Here is a 15,533-nt window from a genome sequence, read left to right on the forward strand (position 1 = left end):
AATCCCAGTCAACCCAGTAGAACTTCGTGAAGCTGTGCGTGGACCTCCACATAGCAGCCCTGCGGATGTCCAAACAAGAACACTGCTATCGCAGCAATCGCTCTGGTGGAGTGGGCTCTCAGGCAGCCGTTGGTTTGCCAATCGATGAGTGTGTGATGCAGCTGGAGAGCCACCTTGAAATGGAAGCCTTAGATGAGGCCTTCCCATGGCTCACATGACCAAAGTTCTCAAACAGTTGAGGTCTTCCAAAAACTAATTTCAGAGCACAAGCAACGTCCAGCGAATGCAAGGCCCTTTCCGCCAGCGACAAAGGTTTTGGGGAAGAAGAAAAAAAAAGGTACCACCAACAGCTCGCTGAGATGGAACTCAGACGGAACCTTTGGCACGAAAGAGGGGTGCGTACTGTGAGAAACCCGACGGTGTCTCCCTGGATTGTCCCGGGGGATCCGTCATCCAGGTGGCCAGGACACGGCCATCGCTTTTGGATTCAGTTCCTGGGGGTGGAACAGTGAGGGAGGATCACCAGGATGGGGTGGGGGATGAATAATTTTGGGGAGTTGGACACCTACGGGCGAGATGCAGTATCCCCCTTCTTTTGACACCTTCTCCCCATCCTGCCACGTAGGATATTCAGAAACACTGCCCCTCCTCCCTTTTCTGCACAAACACTTTCACACAACTCAAAAGACCACCAAAGCCGTTTACCTGACGTGTCCCAATACCAGGCAAATTCAGGCAATTGACCAGAATCACAAACACTTGACAGCCCTTGCCCTTCCCCACAGGGATAAAAAGGTGGAGCATAGGACGAGCAAGGCAGACTGCACGACGTAAGAGCCAACTCAACACGGAAGTTCAAGAGAAGAAAATCGGCTCAGACTGATAGGGAGACAAGGAGAGAGTCGACCTTGCCATTTCCGACCAAGGCCCGTTGAACCTCCGCAGATGGAAGGATAAGTATGCGAACAATAGCCAACGTGTATTGCAACAGATGCTCCTGGTACGTGAGACCCTCCTCTGCAGATTACCAAGCCAGGGAGAGACGCTGGTCTCGGTGGTACAAACCTCGACTCCAAGACATCAGAAAGCCTAGCAGTTCATCACAGCCGGTGAGTCGAGGGGCGTGTCGATAAGAAACCGAAATGTGTTGAATGAAAAGCAGCCGAAGGATAAAACAACTTGGAAAGCAAAAAGATACTATTGAGAAAGAGGGAGAAAACCAGATTGAGGAGTCCAGCACCACGTGGGTGTTCATGGAGGAAACTGAGCGCTCACCAAACAGTAAAAAGACTACCGTAACCTGAAGGCCTTGGGTAGAGGCAAAAAACGGTCAAAGTGGTCATACAGCGGTCTCGTAAAATCCTCTGTACCGTAAAGTCTTTGAGCAAAACAGAACCGTGAAAGCTAAGGGAAGTGAATCCTGCACGTTTAAAATGAACACCTAAATTGTGGAAATTAGCATGCGTGATGCCGGGCGAGGGATGCTAATGAAAAGGGATGGAGTCTGAAAGGCCGTAAGTAATTATTGGTAAAAGTCGACAAGAGTGAACCCGGCAGAGGGAAGCAGACAGCCAAAGGTTGACGAGAGTGAACACGGCAGAGGTAAGCCGACAACCAGGTGCAAAGGCCAGTTAAAAAGACATTGAGATTTGTGAAAGCGAGGAACAATTGTAAAAACAAGGTGAAGGGAACAGTTTCCCTGGTTTTCTAGGATCTGAGCCTGGCCAAGGGAGATCCAGGGGTGGAAAGTTACCACCCAAAGTTTGATGTAAAAGGAATGGTCTTGTTAATTTGTTGAATGAGTCTGAAGGGTCAAGACCCAGAAGAGGGGGATCCAGGGGTGAAGCCATCACCCAAAGTGTTTGTAGAACAGAACTGTGTGTTTGTTGGGCGTATTAGGCCTGGAAGGCAAGAGATTTCATTATGGAGAGACTGAACAATAAGAACCTGAGCCGATACAGAACTGTTGGCTCATGCTGGAAAGGCTTGTGCGTGTGCTGTGCTCGAAAGTCCCACCTTATACCGTGCTAAAAACATGAGGGAAGGGAGACCCCCCCCAAGCAATCACATCCAGACTTATTATTTGTGAACACTTCTTTATTTTGATACCCTATCCCACACTTTGTATTTAGTTGTAAGGAATTGGCAAAAGGTTTTTCTTAGTATAGGCCCTTTTAATTTGACGCCACTAGGACTGCTTTATTTTTCATTTGATGGTCAACGCTTGCTCCCATCTTAGATTTCCGTTTAGTTTAGGCGTTTTTCCACCCTGCATTTATAGTTCAATAAACAACCTTGAACTGTGATCACTTGCGTTGCCTTTAATGTTGTCATCATTAATTCCTAATATAATGCAGCACCATTCGCGATTCATGGAAAGGTATGGCTGCATGCAGGATAGTGCCTCGATCTCACCTACCCTTCGGGCAGAGGTGATGGCCACAAGGAAAGCAGTTTTCCATGAGAGGAACTTGAGAGGCCTGATGCATAGGCCCTAAGGGAGCCTCCATGAGCCTTGTCAGAACCATGTTGAATTCCCACACCGGGGCAGGTGCCTTCACCGGCAGGAAAGATGGAAAAAGTCCTTTGAGAAACTCATTGACAAGTTGGTGGGACCAAAGTGAAGATCTTCCTGGTGACCTGGTGTAGCAGGAGATAGCCGCCAGATGTACCTTGATAGAGGAGTGCACCATTCTGGCTTTGGCCAAGGATAGCAAGTATGGAAGGACCTGCGGGCTGTGACCCTCAGAGCGGTAATCTTCCGAAACAAGCACCACGTAGTAAACCGCTACCACTTGGGACTGTAGCACTTCAAAGTCGACGCCCTGGCCTTGGCGAGGACCTCCCTGCACTCTGCAGGCAACTCATATCCTTCAAACTCCAAGGCTGCAGGAGCCAAGCCTTCATGCTCAGTGATCATGGGTTGTGATGAAGGATTGCACCTCCTTTTCTGGCGAGAAGGTCCGGAACCACTGGCAGATTGACCGGAGGTGATGCAGACAGGCTGAGAAGGACCAGACACCAAATCTGCCTCGGCCACGCCAGGGCGATGAGTATCATCTTGCATGGGCACTAGTGTTTGTTAGGAAGAATTCTCAGAAATGTGCCAATTCCCCTCTACCTTAGAGACCCCCAGCTCTTTTGCCGGACTCTAGGTCTATTTCATTTTTACCTGGAGAGAGCGAGACCCTTTTCCCACTCATGTATTTTAATGTGATTTTCACTCTGTTTTTGGTTTTTAGAGTCTGACAAACCCCATAGGCATCCTTTACATTGTAGCATACAGCACCTTCAGTGTAGTGCTACAGGGTAGTCTTACAGACCTCCCCAAGGTTTAAATACCTTTCTCTTGGAGAACTACTGTTTCCAAGAGCAATAAAGTGAAATTGACTTTAATTTGCTACTGTAAATTTCTAGACCCAGCACACACTATCTTACAATAGGGTGCTGGAGGGGTTACCTAGTATCCTCTTTGTCAAGCTTCTCATGTAACATTTTTATGTTACCCTTTCCTCGATGAATGGCTGGTGGCAGTGGTTTACTTCTAACTACCGTGGTGTGTCTTTACTGCAGCTGCGAACGCAGCCCGCGGTAAAGCACCCTTGGGTGCCATTTTTGTTAAAAAGGCTTCAGTGTCCTCTTTTCACCATTTCTTTGTGGAAAGGTCCTTCTTGAGATTTACTCTGCACACCCAACCAGGTTTGATCCCTTTGTTCATTTTGCCTTTGGCGGGATTCACGAGTGAAGCCCACCACTGGCTCCAGGGTGTTTGGTTTAGGCAGTAAGTGAGGGAGGTGCCCGGAACTCCCAGTGCCTAAGTCTCCTAGGAATGCATTCCTAGTTGATTGGCCAGCTGGCTGTCCAGCAAAGACAGCCACCCTGCTGGATGAACGACAACCAGGCTGGAATGAATGGGTGAAACTTGCTTAAAAAAGGTGTGCCTTTTTGGCTTGGAAGGCAGAGTCGACTACTGGACGAAGGAATCCAAAGAGAACTTGAAGAAAACATCTGCTGCACCCCCTGGACCGTTGGTTTGCCCGGTGAAGCCCTGTTGCTGTGCTGAAGCTCCAAATTCATATCAACCGAGAAGCCCCTGCAAAGATAACTTACCCCTTTGAGTTGGTGGGACCAATCAACTCCAAAGTAAGCCACCTGGACATTTCTCTCGAAGCTGATCGATATTCCACAGAGTTGCTTCTGGAGCCCCAGCAACAGGGAGAGGAACACCAGATTGTGTGCTTTGCTTTTAAGCTGGACCCGAGCTCCAGGAAGATCCGCTGGACTCCCAGGAAGCAGGACTGACCGAGCCTGATCCACCACAACAGAGGGCTGAACCCCAGATGAAAGTCCATCTCGACATCCAGGAACGGCAGTGGTTCCGTTTGTTGTAGACGCGACGAGCCGAAACACCGAATTGCCACTTGTTTGAATATAGCTGGTTGCTGTTGGTAACCATCCCATTGCAGTGCAGGAGTCCTCCCTCTTGTCCCCACGACCGAGGCTTAGGAACACCAGGATCTGCAGAGATGCACAGAAGAGAAGTCATCTGCTGCTTTTCTTCTAACTAAAGGTACTGTAAAGTCTAAGAGAACTTACCTCTTGTTGTAGATTTGTTTCTACTCTTCACAGGCTTAACAGCTTGTGGCCCTACATCGATTCTTCTTCACTAAAGACTTTGAAAACCTTGTGCAAAGACTTTTCTACTTACCTGCAAGAAGTGCTTCAGCTACATAGACTTTTGCCCATTGACTTTGGCCTAGCTTGTTTCCACTCAGCTCTCCTCGGACACCGGGGAGGGTTGGAAAGTATTTGTCTGCTTAAGAAGAATTGTGATCCTTTGTTTGTTCCGAGTAACCTTTTCTTTGCCACCTCTCCATGCTTTTCTAAATGCTAACAGTAGCATATCAATGTCCACAGTGTCCTCACAATTGATGTCACCTGAGGGTGTAGGAAGTGTGTGTGGCATCCCCAACGGGTCCTTTCTGATTTAGAAACTAAGGGCCTCATTACAGCTTTGGCGGTAGCCATGCCCTTAATAAGGCACCTTCCCCATTCCCATTTGAGCCCCTACAGGGCTCAATGGGAATGGGTGCAGGGAGCCAACAACGGACCGATTACGACCGGCCCGTTGTTAGCTCCCTGGTCCCCTCGCGGGACCCAGTAAGGACGCCTGGTAAAACCAGACGTCCACATCGGGTCCCGCAAGGGAATCTCGTAATGAGACGGAATGGGTTTAACGGGTCGACCACCATTAGCGGCCGCCATTACGCCAGAGTCATAATGAGGCCCCAAGAGTGTATTTGGAAAGGTATTTGTGTGTTGCTACAATATTGCTCCCTTCTAAAGAAGGCTTATATAATGTGACCGGTAAATACATTGAAAATTGTTTTATCAAGAAATCTTGAGTTTAAGTGATCATTTGGATAATGGTCACTGAATCTTTGTGTAACCACTCTACTGCTCACATTGATCACTCTTGAGATGAGCCTGGCTGCTCCACTGCGCTACCAACCTGTGTAGTTCAGACTTATACCTAAGGTTGGATCCTATTGCCAGGAGGCTGAGATTGTTGTATTGCTCCTTTTTCTTTTATCTTTTTAAGGTGAAGATTTTATTGATATGAATTTTGTAAATTGCTTGAAGTATTCTAGTTTTATTATTTTTTTTGTACGATTTTAAGTGTGTCAAGTCAAATGTTGGCTATTGCACAATACCCAACAGCGGGGAGTACAGCCATTACTGTACACCAGTAAAGACCCACCACTCTACAACCTACCATAACATAACCCACCTATGTTAGTCATCTAGTAAATAGGTGCAGTGTGTCAAATTTAGGCATTTCTCCCTTTACTGCTCGGTTTAAATTTCTATGCATTTTCCCACACTACTGCTCTCTCACAAATCTGGGTGCTTTTCCCACTGCTGCAGTGTCTCAAATGTAGGCATTTCTACCTTTACTGCTGTGCTTCAAATTTAGCCATTAGGACTGATTTTCTATACTCTGGCCGGGTGGACAGATGTTTAGTTTATTATTTGATAATGCGCTCCAAACCCAGGGGTAGCCGGGCGCAGCAGATACAAGAATACTTAAGCTTAGGTTACATGTATAGGAAACATACAGAACATGAACAGCAATACAACAGTACAGGGTATAGGAAGGACTTAGAGTAACAGGGCAGTAAGGAGGTAGTAACTCCCGCCTTAGTGCCTCAGTGCTGAGTGTGGGTCGTCATTAGTCCAAAGCCAACTTTTCACGTTGCGTCTGAATCTGGTGTAGGGTAGATTAGCTCTTAGTGCAGAGGGTAATGCGTTCCAGGCATGGGCAGCTTTAATAGGTTAGAAGCTCTAGTATGGTAAGTAGTTTTTCTGGTCAGTCTAGCCGCAATGTAGGGGGGTGCAGTGTTATTCAGGCCTTTGTAGGTGAGGGATAGTGTCTTGAAGACGACTATCACTAATTTTTAACCACTGGTAGTCTTTCCTGATGGTGTGCAGTCATAATGTCGACTGCAAAAAAGTCGGAAAAAAATGGTCGAAGAAAAAAAAAAATGTTTTTTTTATTTGTATATTTTTTGGGTTTGGGTAGTAAAAATAAACAGGGGGCTGGGAGGGGAACCCCCCCATTTAAAAAAAAAAATAAAAAAAATAATAAAAAACACGACTATTTTTTTTCCGACATTTTTGTATTCGACTTTTTTGAATTCGACATTATCACTATGAACCTTTCCTGATGTTAGAAATGTGGGCTCTACGGGGTATGTCTAAGGCTGCTCAGCGCATTATTCTGGAGTATTTGCAATTTGTTTACGACTGTTTTACTGGCGCCTGCGTAGAGGGCGTTACAATAGTCTAATTTAGACATTACTAGGGCATTGGCTAGTGTGATACAATTGGTTGTGGAAAGGTAGGGTCTACAGGATCTAATTCGTTTGCAGGTGTAAGCTGTGGATGAGGCAAGGGCATTAGCTTGTTTTTTAAAGGGATAAAGTGGAGTCGAGGTAGAATGTTTTAACCTCGGTTGCTACTTTAATTATGTTGCCGTCTATGTTGAAGGCACGGTTGTTAGGATTGAGTTTTTTGAGGTTGAGTCGGAACCCAGGATCAGTATCTCTGTTTTGTCGTCATTCAGGCAGAGGCCATGGGAGCCATCCATGCCTGAATGAGGAGGTAGATCTTGTTTACTAGAGCTGAGTCTTCTACAAAGTTGCCAGAAAGTGGTATGAGGATCTTTGTGTCATCTGCATAATTAGTATAGGTTACCCCCAGTCTGTCGAAGAGTGGCTTAGTGAAGATATTGTACATGGTGGGAGAGACATGAACCTTGTGGGACGCCCAGGTGATTTGAATTGGGTCCGCTGATGCTAAAGGGGAGAACATTCATCGTACGGTTGGCTTGTACCCAGTCTATAGCTTCACTTGAGAAGTGGGCGGCAGACGCTTAGTGGTTGCATAACACTGCATGGTCCACCAGTTCAAAGGCCGCTGATAGTTCAAGAAGTAGGAGCATAGCCGTTTTACCTTTATCCTTCAACTCGTCGATTTGTGCCTTAAGGTCAATGAGTGCCGTTTCGGTGCCATAAAGTGGTCTGAATCCGGATTGGCGAGATCCTAGTAGTTGGTGCATCACCAAATAGTTTTGGATCTGGAGGTAAGCTACTCTATGATTTTAAGGAGGAATGAAACCGGAGTGATGGGCCTATAGTTGGTAGGGATAGCTGGGTCAAGAGTGTTTTTTTTTAACGGGGTCAATACCCAGGATTCTTTGAGGTTAGCAGGTACCGTGCTTGTTCTGAAAGACGCGTTAATTAGTTTCGAAATGAAGGGTGCCAAGTCTCTTGCTGCGTCCTTAATAACTCGTGCTGGGCAACTGTCGCCTTGACAGTTAGAAGGCTCAAGTGATAAGATCACCTTTTTCAGTTTCAAAAATGGAGATTTTGGTGAATCTGAAGGGTTCGTGGCTACTTTGGGTAGCTGAGCTAGGTGCGTCAGTTAGGTGGGAGGTATGGGTTTTTGTCGGGCTCAGGGCGGCTTTTTTCTTAGCAATGAGTAATGTGGAGGGTGACAATTTTATTGGCTAAGGCATTTTGGATGCTAGTACACCAATGTTTGTCCTTGGGGACATTGTCCATAGGAGTAATAGGATTTATTTATTGAAGGCAAACGTATATTGTGACAGGGACAACTCTTGGGGGGGCTGCAGCCAAACCAGTTCAGGTAGCAGTGACAGGAGGTCTAGGCTACGTTTCTTCAGAGATGGAAAGCGTGTAAAGTTTCCACAATGAGTTAACACGATGGCAATCACAGATTACACTTAGTCAGAATGTATAAAAATACAGTTATTTATTGGCCAAACACACTATAAAAGAATGACTACTGGAAAGTTAGAGTTATCGCACCACACTAGATAATACATCTATACATTCACTTATCAGAGGGCATTATATATACACACAAACTCCTGCAAAGGAAAGGAAACTTAAGGTTATATTATGCACTTTAGGTCCTCAGAGAATGATCCCCAACTTAAAAGGCCAGCCCCAAGTTGTCTGGGGCCTTTTCCCCCCCCAATAGTTCTGGTATAGTTCCACAGAATCTGTAAAGCAGGAGAAAATCCAGGTAGGTAGGGTGTCTGGGGTCCAGTGAAGGGTTCCAATTGTCAGAGTCCAAGTTAAACTACCTAACAGAAGTAGCCCCGACTTTCAGAAGTCTAGCATCTTTCACTGCTGCAAGGACTCGTTTAAGAAGAATGCAGAAAAACTCGATGCAATACCCGTCTCAGTACCAGATTCATACCAGGTAAGCGATTTAGGACGGTGAGCATGGCGATTCAAACAAAGGGACTCAACTGCTGTGGTCAGAATTTCCCTCCCATCTCGGGCCCACATGATTCTAGGACGCCGTCATTTTGCAGAGGTGAGTCTTGTAGGGCAAGCTGAGGATCCCCAAAGTTCCACGTCAAAACTCGGAACAGTGACGTCGGCAGCACGGTAGCCCAAATTCGGAGCTGGTCAGACACAGGACGTCCCCGGACACTTCCGAAGGCTCTTTACAGTGTACCGAACAGAACTCCACTCTCAAGGTCGCAGGTCCTTCGCAGGACTTCTGAAGATCAATAGTAAGACAGGGCTTCTTCAGGACAGTAGCAGAGTTGGTAGCCAGGCCTCCTTCCGACAGATCTCTGGTTTCTTTGCAGGTCTCACATCTGGATAGAAGTCTTGGTTCCTTCAGGCTTCTGCTCCAGGATCTCTGAAGAGTAAGTGCAAGGGTCCCTACTTAACCCAAAAGCCAGGTAAGAGCAGCTGCCCTCACTAGCCAATGACAGATGTAGCCCCCACACATATACACCCTTCCAGGGGTCCAATCGGGACAACTGGTGGGAACACTCATGCATATGACTCGGATATACTGACACCAGTTTACATATTGGGACCAGACAGCCCCAACCCACAGCCTGCCATCAAACACACACACAGCCCTCCAGTAGCCCGCCAACAGCTACTGCTTTCCCGGACACTGGAAGTCCTTATAAGGATTTCCCTGGCCTCACAGACCAGGAAGAACGCTACAAGACAAGATGGCCAAAGCGAAAAACCATGTGGCTTGGCCATGTGCCATGTTTGGACACTAGCCACAGTTAGTAGCCAAACTTGGTAAACACGGTAAGGCTAAAACGAAAAGTCACAAAAAAATGGGGGGGGGGGGGGGAGTCACTGTTGCCACCAGCTTATCCTTTCAGCACACCCAGAGTAACCAAAAATCCTCGGAGTGTTAGTGTAGGACAAAACAAAAAGTGTAACCCATTGTACTGCAGTGTAAGCTGCACTATACAATGATAAAGGTTACCACAAATGATCCAAAAGTAGTACCATGTCTAAGGGAAACAATGTTTCCCCAATACTGACAGCCTGAAGGACACGTCAGTTTGCCCATAACAGATGAGCAAAAGCCAGTGCAATGAAGCTTAAGGCTTTGCAGTACTGCAAAAAGAGCAGTTCAGCATCAAAAATAAAATGTTTGGGGGTCCATAAAGATGGAAGGAAAGGTGCAGTAAGAGAAATCTTTCCTAACAGGCGTCTCTCCCACTACTGCAATGTTTCAAATCTAGTTGTTTCTCCCATGAGGTGCATCTTCCCTCCTGTGCTCTCTTAATCCTAGGTGAATTGTGCCTGCTGGGTCGTCTTGAAGCTGGATGCGCTACCACTGCTGTGATCTTTTAATTAAGTTGCATCCTCCTGGCTGGGATCTTCCCTCCTCGATTTATATTGGTAACCCTCCATTGCAGCCATTAGCCATTCTATTGCACAGCGGTTACAAGCAGACATCCTTTGAAACGTGCTAATTAGACTGCTTTGGATAGCATTTGTAGAACATGGGTGATATGTAGTCAGGCTATAAAAGTAGCCAGTCTATTGCAATCAGACATTCCCACTAGTCTAGTTTCTATGGTAGCCTGTCTGCCCCTCCAACAAAATGTTCCTCGTACCCAGTCTACTGCATTTGGTAGCCTAGTAGTGTAGGCTGCCCAGAGCCCAAAAATGTCTATGAGGCTAGTTGTCTTTTTCTCCGCCATTGAAGATCGGATGACAGCAACATCAAAGATAAGCTTTATCCGGGTTAAGGTATGTGTAAACGCACCACTTCAGTGGACATCCACCACAGGAATGACTATCCATCCACGCAATCACTCACTCTAGAAATGCAGCTACGACTATGTAAAATTCGGGCTAGCTGGTCACAACGGTTTCGCACAGAAACCCCAGACTTGCCTCAACACACCTGCCGTTAGAATACAGAGACAACCTATGACAAAATTCGGTCTAGCTGGACACAAATGAAAATCTCCTGTACTAGTAAGTTTGGGATATGGTCAATACAGTGCTTCAAAACTAAAATCGCAGCTAGAAGGGCTGCACCGTCAATGGCAGTCCTCAACAGCTCTTGTGCCCGAAGAGGGGAAAAGGGAATGTTAGAGATTCAACGTTTGCATTCGCCACTAGCCAATGGCGAGCAAGAAATGGCATGCATGTGAAGAATTCAGGGGCTGAGTGATTTCATGTCTGGCAACTTGAAAGTGTTACTCCTGATTGTAGTGTCTGTAGAGTCACTCCAGGCTTTGAGCACATGGAAAATATGAGGAGAAAGCACTTGCATGAAGATCCTCAAGCGCCCTCTGCCGGTTACCCACCCATCAGCGCACTGGAGCCCAAGCGCCTAGAGGCCATTTGGCTTCAACAACAGTACAGAAAAATGTTGCATTTGACTGTAAATCACCAGTTCATGGCATAAAAATATACAATCATGAAAAGAAACATTTACATATAATTCCACCACTAATCGTTTCTATCCCAACATAGAGGTGATTTTTGCTGCCATCAGTATCTAAACAAGGCTGAAGCAGTAGAAACGTATTGCAGGAACATCACTGCAGCCAGACAGCTGAGCTGGAAAATGGAGGACAAATCCACAATGTAACTGTGCTGTAGACTTGTAAAATAAAAATAAAAGCCAAACGTTTCCCAGCATCTCCTATGCAGAACACCCATTATGCACTGTAGTAGTGACACCCAGAGGGCATAACGACTGCAATTCGAGAAGTCAACAATGAGAGCAAATAAACATTGCACAGCTCAGCGTTTTCATCTCAACTAGAAAAGTTAAATAAGTCGAAAACGCAGCCTTCAAAAGCGTGTTTTTCCACCACGGCAGTCCAACGAGCTAGACTGCCACTGTACAGCGCGTCAAAGTCCTGTGACTTGTGTAGATTGGGCAGTGTGGAAAAGGGCGCCGTTTGAAAGTGAAGCCAATGGGAGATTAGCAGAGTAGACTGGAGGCCAAAAAGAAAGTAAAGAAATACCTGCTGGTTGTCAGGAACTTTCCGGACAAGAACCTCTGTTATTTTCCTTGGGATGTCACTGTCGTAATCTACCTCACGTTCCCGCAGAACTGTGATGTCAGCACCAACTCTGAAAGGAAGAGCGCAAGTTACCGTTGGCAGCAGATCAGGAGTAATGAATGACAGCTTTCTTATAACCCTCTGTTGAGGGATCTAGGACCACCGACCTTAAAAAGCTGCCAACACCCGACAGGAAGGGAACAAACAGCACGACAAAGCTCAACTCTCGGGTACGGGTAGCAGGCTAACGCAAAGATACAATTAGTCCACTTGCTTATTTCTAGAAAATACACTACACCAATATACTGAAACATATACATTTCTTATGTTACACTGCCCCGTCTCTATCAGGTCAAATAAGGTTTAAGCTACTTACCTGTAACTATTGTTCTCCAGCATGGGTCTGGCATGGGTGCACATGCTCCTGAATATTCCCAGTCATCAGGCTGGGAATCCCTGGTAAAAGAAAAAAGTTTCACTTTCACTTAAAAACTGTATTTCTCCTATACACCAATCACTGTTCTCTGGGTCATACTGCCCCCATCCAATGACAGTCCTCTCCCTAAGCTCCTCCTTTGGCAGCCATCTTCAGATTTGGTAAACACGTAAAGTGGCAGTATGACCAAGTAGAGCCGCAGAGGGGACAGAGGGAGGGTTCGCATTTGTGAATCCATGCCGGACCCATGCTGGAGGACAATAGATACAGTTAAGTAACTTAAACCTTCTCCAGCAGGGGGTCTGGCATGGATTCACATGCTCATGAATAACGAATACATAGCAGTACAACATTACACAACCACAGGAGGTGGCAAGGCTCAACAGAAGCAATACATTCTTACCTCCAGACCAGTCTCACCTCAAACGGACAGGTTGTGTAGCACTGCTTGGCCAACCCTGGACTCCTCTCTGGATTCCCGGTCGACGCAGTAGAACCTTGTGAAGGTGTGCGTGGACCGCCACATAGCAGCCCTGCAGATGTCAAGCAGAGGCACACCAAAGAGAAATGCCGTCTTCCTGTGAGGACTCATGGAATGGGCTCTCGGCCGGGCTGGCAGCAGCCTGCTCGCCAGTCGATGACAGTGCATGATGCAGCCGGACAGCCACCTGGAGGTGGAAGCCTTCAATAAGGCCTTTCCTTGAATTAGAGGTCCAAAGTTGGCAAACAAGTGAGAAGTATTCTGAAAATTCTTAGCACGTGTCACGTAGAACTTCAAGGCACTAGCAACATCAAGTTTATGCAAGGCCCTTTCTGCTGGCGATGAGGGATTTGGGAAGAAGACGGGTAACACCAAAGACTATCGAAGTGGAATTCCAAAGGCACCTTTGGCATGAAGGTGGGGTGTGTACGCAGTACCACCCTTGAGATGTGGACAGACAAGTAAGGCTGCATGCAAGACTGGGCCTGAATCTCCCCAACACTCCTGGCCGAGGTGATCGCCATGAGGAAAGCGGTCTTCCACGAGAGAAACTTTAACGGGACCGGATGCATAGGTTAGACAGGCGCTCCCATAAGCTTAGTTAGCACCACATTGAGCTCCCAAGCCGGGGGTAGGGTGGAGGGGGGGAATCCTTCACCGGAAGCAAAGTCCTGAAGAGTTCGTTGAGGAACACCTTGACAAGTCTGAGACGACAGCGAAGGTCTGCCTGGCGACCTGGATATGGCTGCGGATGCACCTTGATAGAGGCATAAGCCAGTCCCGCTTTGGCCAAGGAAAGCAAGTATGGCAGAAATTGAGGTGCCCTGACCAGCAGCGGGATAATCTTCCGTTCCTGCAAAGCACAGAGAAGCGTTTCCATGAATACCGTATCACTTCAAAGTTGACGAGGCTCTGGCCATAGCCATGGCCAGAATGTCCTTACATTAGTTAGAGCATAACCCCAAACTCTATGGTTGCAGGAGCCATGCCCTCAGGTTCAGGGACATAATGCAGAATCACCCCCCCACTTCCATGGCGAGAAGGTCCGGGGACAGTGGTAGCTTGATGAACGGGGCCACCAACAGACGCAGCAGGTCCGGGTACTAGTTTGTCTCAGCCACACTGGGGCGATGAGCATCATCCTGCAGTGGCCCTGTCTGAGTGATGATCACACGTAACAGGAGGGGAAACGCGTACTGGCACCGTCCATCCCCATGAGAACAAGAACGTATCCCCTATGCTTCTCAGTTGAGGGAACCTGCTGGCGAGCCTATGGCACTTGGTGTTCACAGCCATTGCAAAGATATCGACCTGGGGACGGCCCCATTAGCCGAAAGGAAGATCCACCTGGTCCTGGCGAAGCTCACACGCGTGGCAAGAACGCAGTTCCCTGCTGAGCAAGTCCACAATGGTGTTCTTGACTCGCGCCAGGTGAAACGAACGAGGAACATGCCTTGACGAATGGCCCATCACCACAAGTCCTGGACCTCTTTGGAGCGCGCCAGTGAGGACTCTTTCCCCACCCCTTCATTTTCTGATGCAGAACATGGTGGTGTTGCCTGAAGATTCTCAACCCCTTGCTCTTCAATGACGGCAGAAAAAAAAAAAAGACTTGAGGGCCCAGAATACGGCTCTAAGTTCCAGGAAGTTGATGTGGAGGTCCTATTATTCAGGTTGCAAGAGGCCTCTGGCATCAACTGTCCGGTGTTGGCCCCCGAACCCTCCAGAGAGGTGTCTGTGGTGACCGTCTCCTAGTAAGGAGGAACCTGAAACAGAGCTGCCTGGATGAGATGCTGCCGAACACCCCACCACTGTATCGAGTAACGGAGCTCCTCGTTGAGGGAGATCTTGTCCGTAAAGTTCCCAGATACTTGCATCCAGGAACTCATGAAGGTCTCATGCGCAGTCTGCAGAGGCAAACGAGGCTGATGCAGGAGGACAACATGCTCAGAAGCGACGTGGAGCGCACTGCTGTCTGGGCCGATGAAAAGCGCTGCACCTTGCCTTGTATGGTTCTCACCCTCTCGTCCGAAGGCAACGCCAAACACGTCACTGTTGAGTAGTGCACCTAGGAATAAAGCGTCCAGAGATGGCTTCAAGTAAGACTTTGGATAGTTTATGGAGAACCCAAACGCCATCAGCAGACGCACAGTATTCAACTTGCGCTCGCTTGCCAGAGATTCAGAGTGGAAACGCACCAGCCAGTCGTCCAGGTAGGGGTATACGTGGATGCCTTGCAGATGAAGATGTGCCTCCACCGGGGCCAGGCACTTAATACACTTGGTGCTGACTTCAGGCTGAAGGGCAGAGCCTTGAACTAGTAGGGCTGAACTTTAACTACGAATCGTAGGAACTTGCAGTGCTTCTTGTGAATGGGTATGTGGAAGTAGGCGTCCTCCAGGTCCAACATCGTCAGAAAATCGCCTTGTTCCAGATGGCCCAAAACATGTTGCAACGCGACCATTCAGAACTTGGGACTTCAAGTACTTGTTTAGATAACGTAGATCCAGAATCGGCCTCCAACCCCCTGTTTTCTTTCGAATCAAAGTTGAAGCTCGGCGCCTCTCACGGAGTTGTAGGCCCTGATGGAGGGATTCTTTGCTGGATTCCGGTGACCAGCGTGTAGGGTAGATAGAATGTCCAGAGACATCCCTACGTCTAGGGATGAACTGAGCCAGAGGAGTGGGATCTGGGCTGACGCGTCTCCTCTTCCGCACAGGGGACTG

General features: G+C 47.6%; 1 protein-coding gene across 1 annotated transcript in view; it reads right to left on the minus strand.

Annotated features, from left to right (window-relative positions):
• GTPBP2 (GTP binding protein 2) overlaps window positions 1-15,533 on the minus strand; it is a 277,964-nt gene that overhangs the window by 128,118 nt on the left and 134,313 nt on the right. The window contains exon 4 of the mRNA XM_069608834.1: window positions 11,852-11,960. Within this exon, the coding sequence (XP_069464935.1) occupies window positions 11,852-11,960 (109 nt within the window). The remainder of the gene's footprint in view (window positions 1-11,851; window positions 11,961-15,533) is intronic.

The sequence above is a fragment of the Ambystoma mexicanum genome, chromosome 4q (assembly GCF_040938575.1).
Source record: "Ambystoma mexicanum isolate Mex_15411 chromosome 4q, UKY_AmexF1_1, whole genome shotgun sequence".
Lineage (NCBI taxonomy): Eukaryota > Metazoa > Chordata > Amphibia > Caudata > Ambystomatidae > Ambystoma > Ambystoma mexicanum.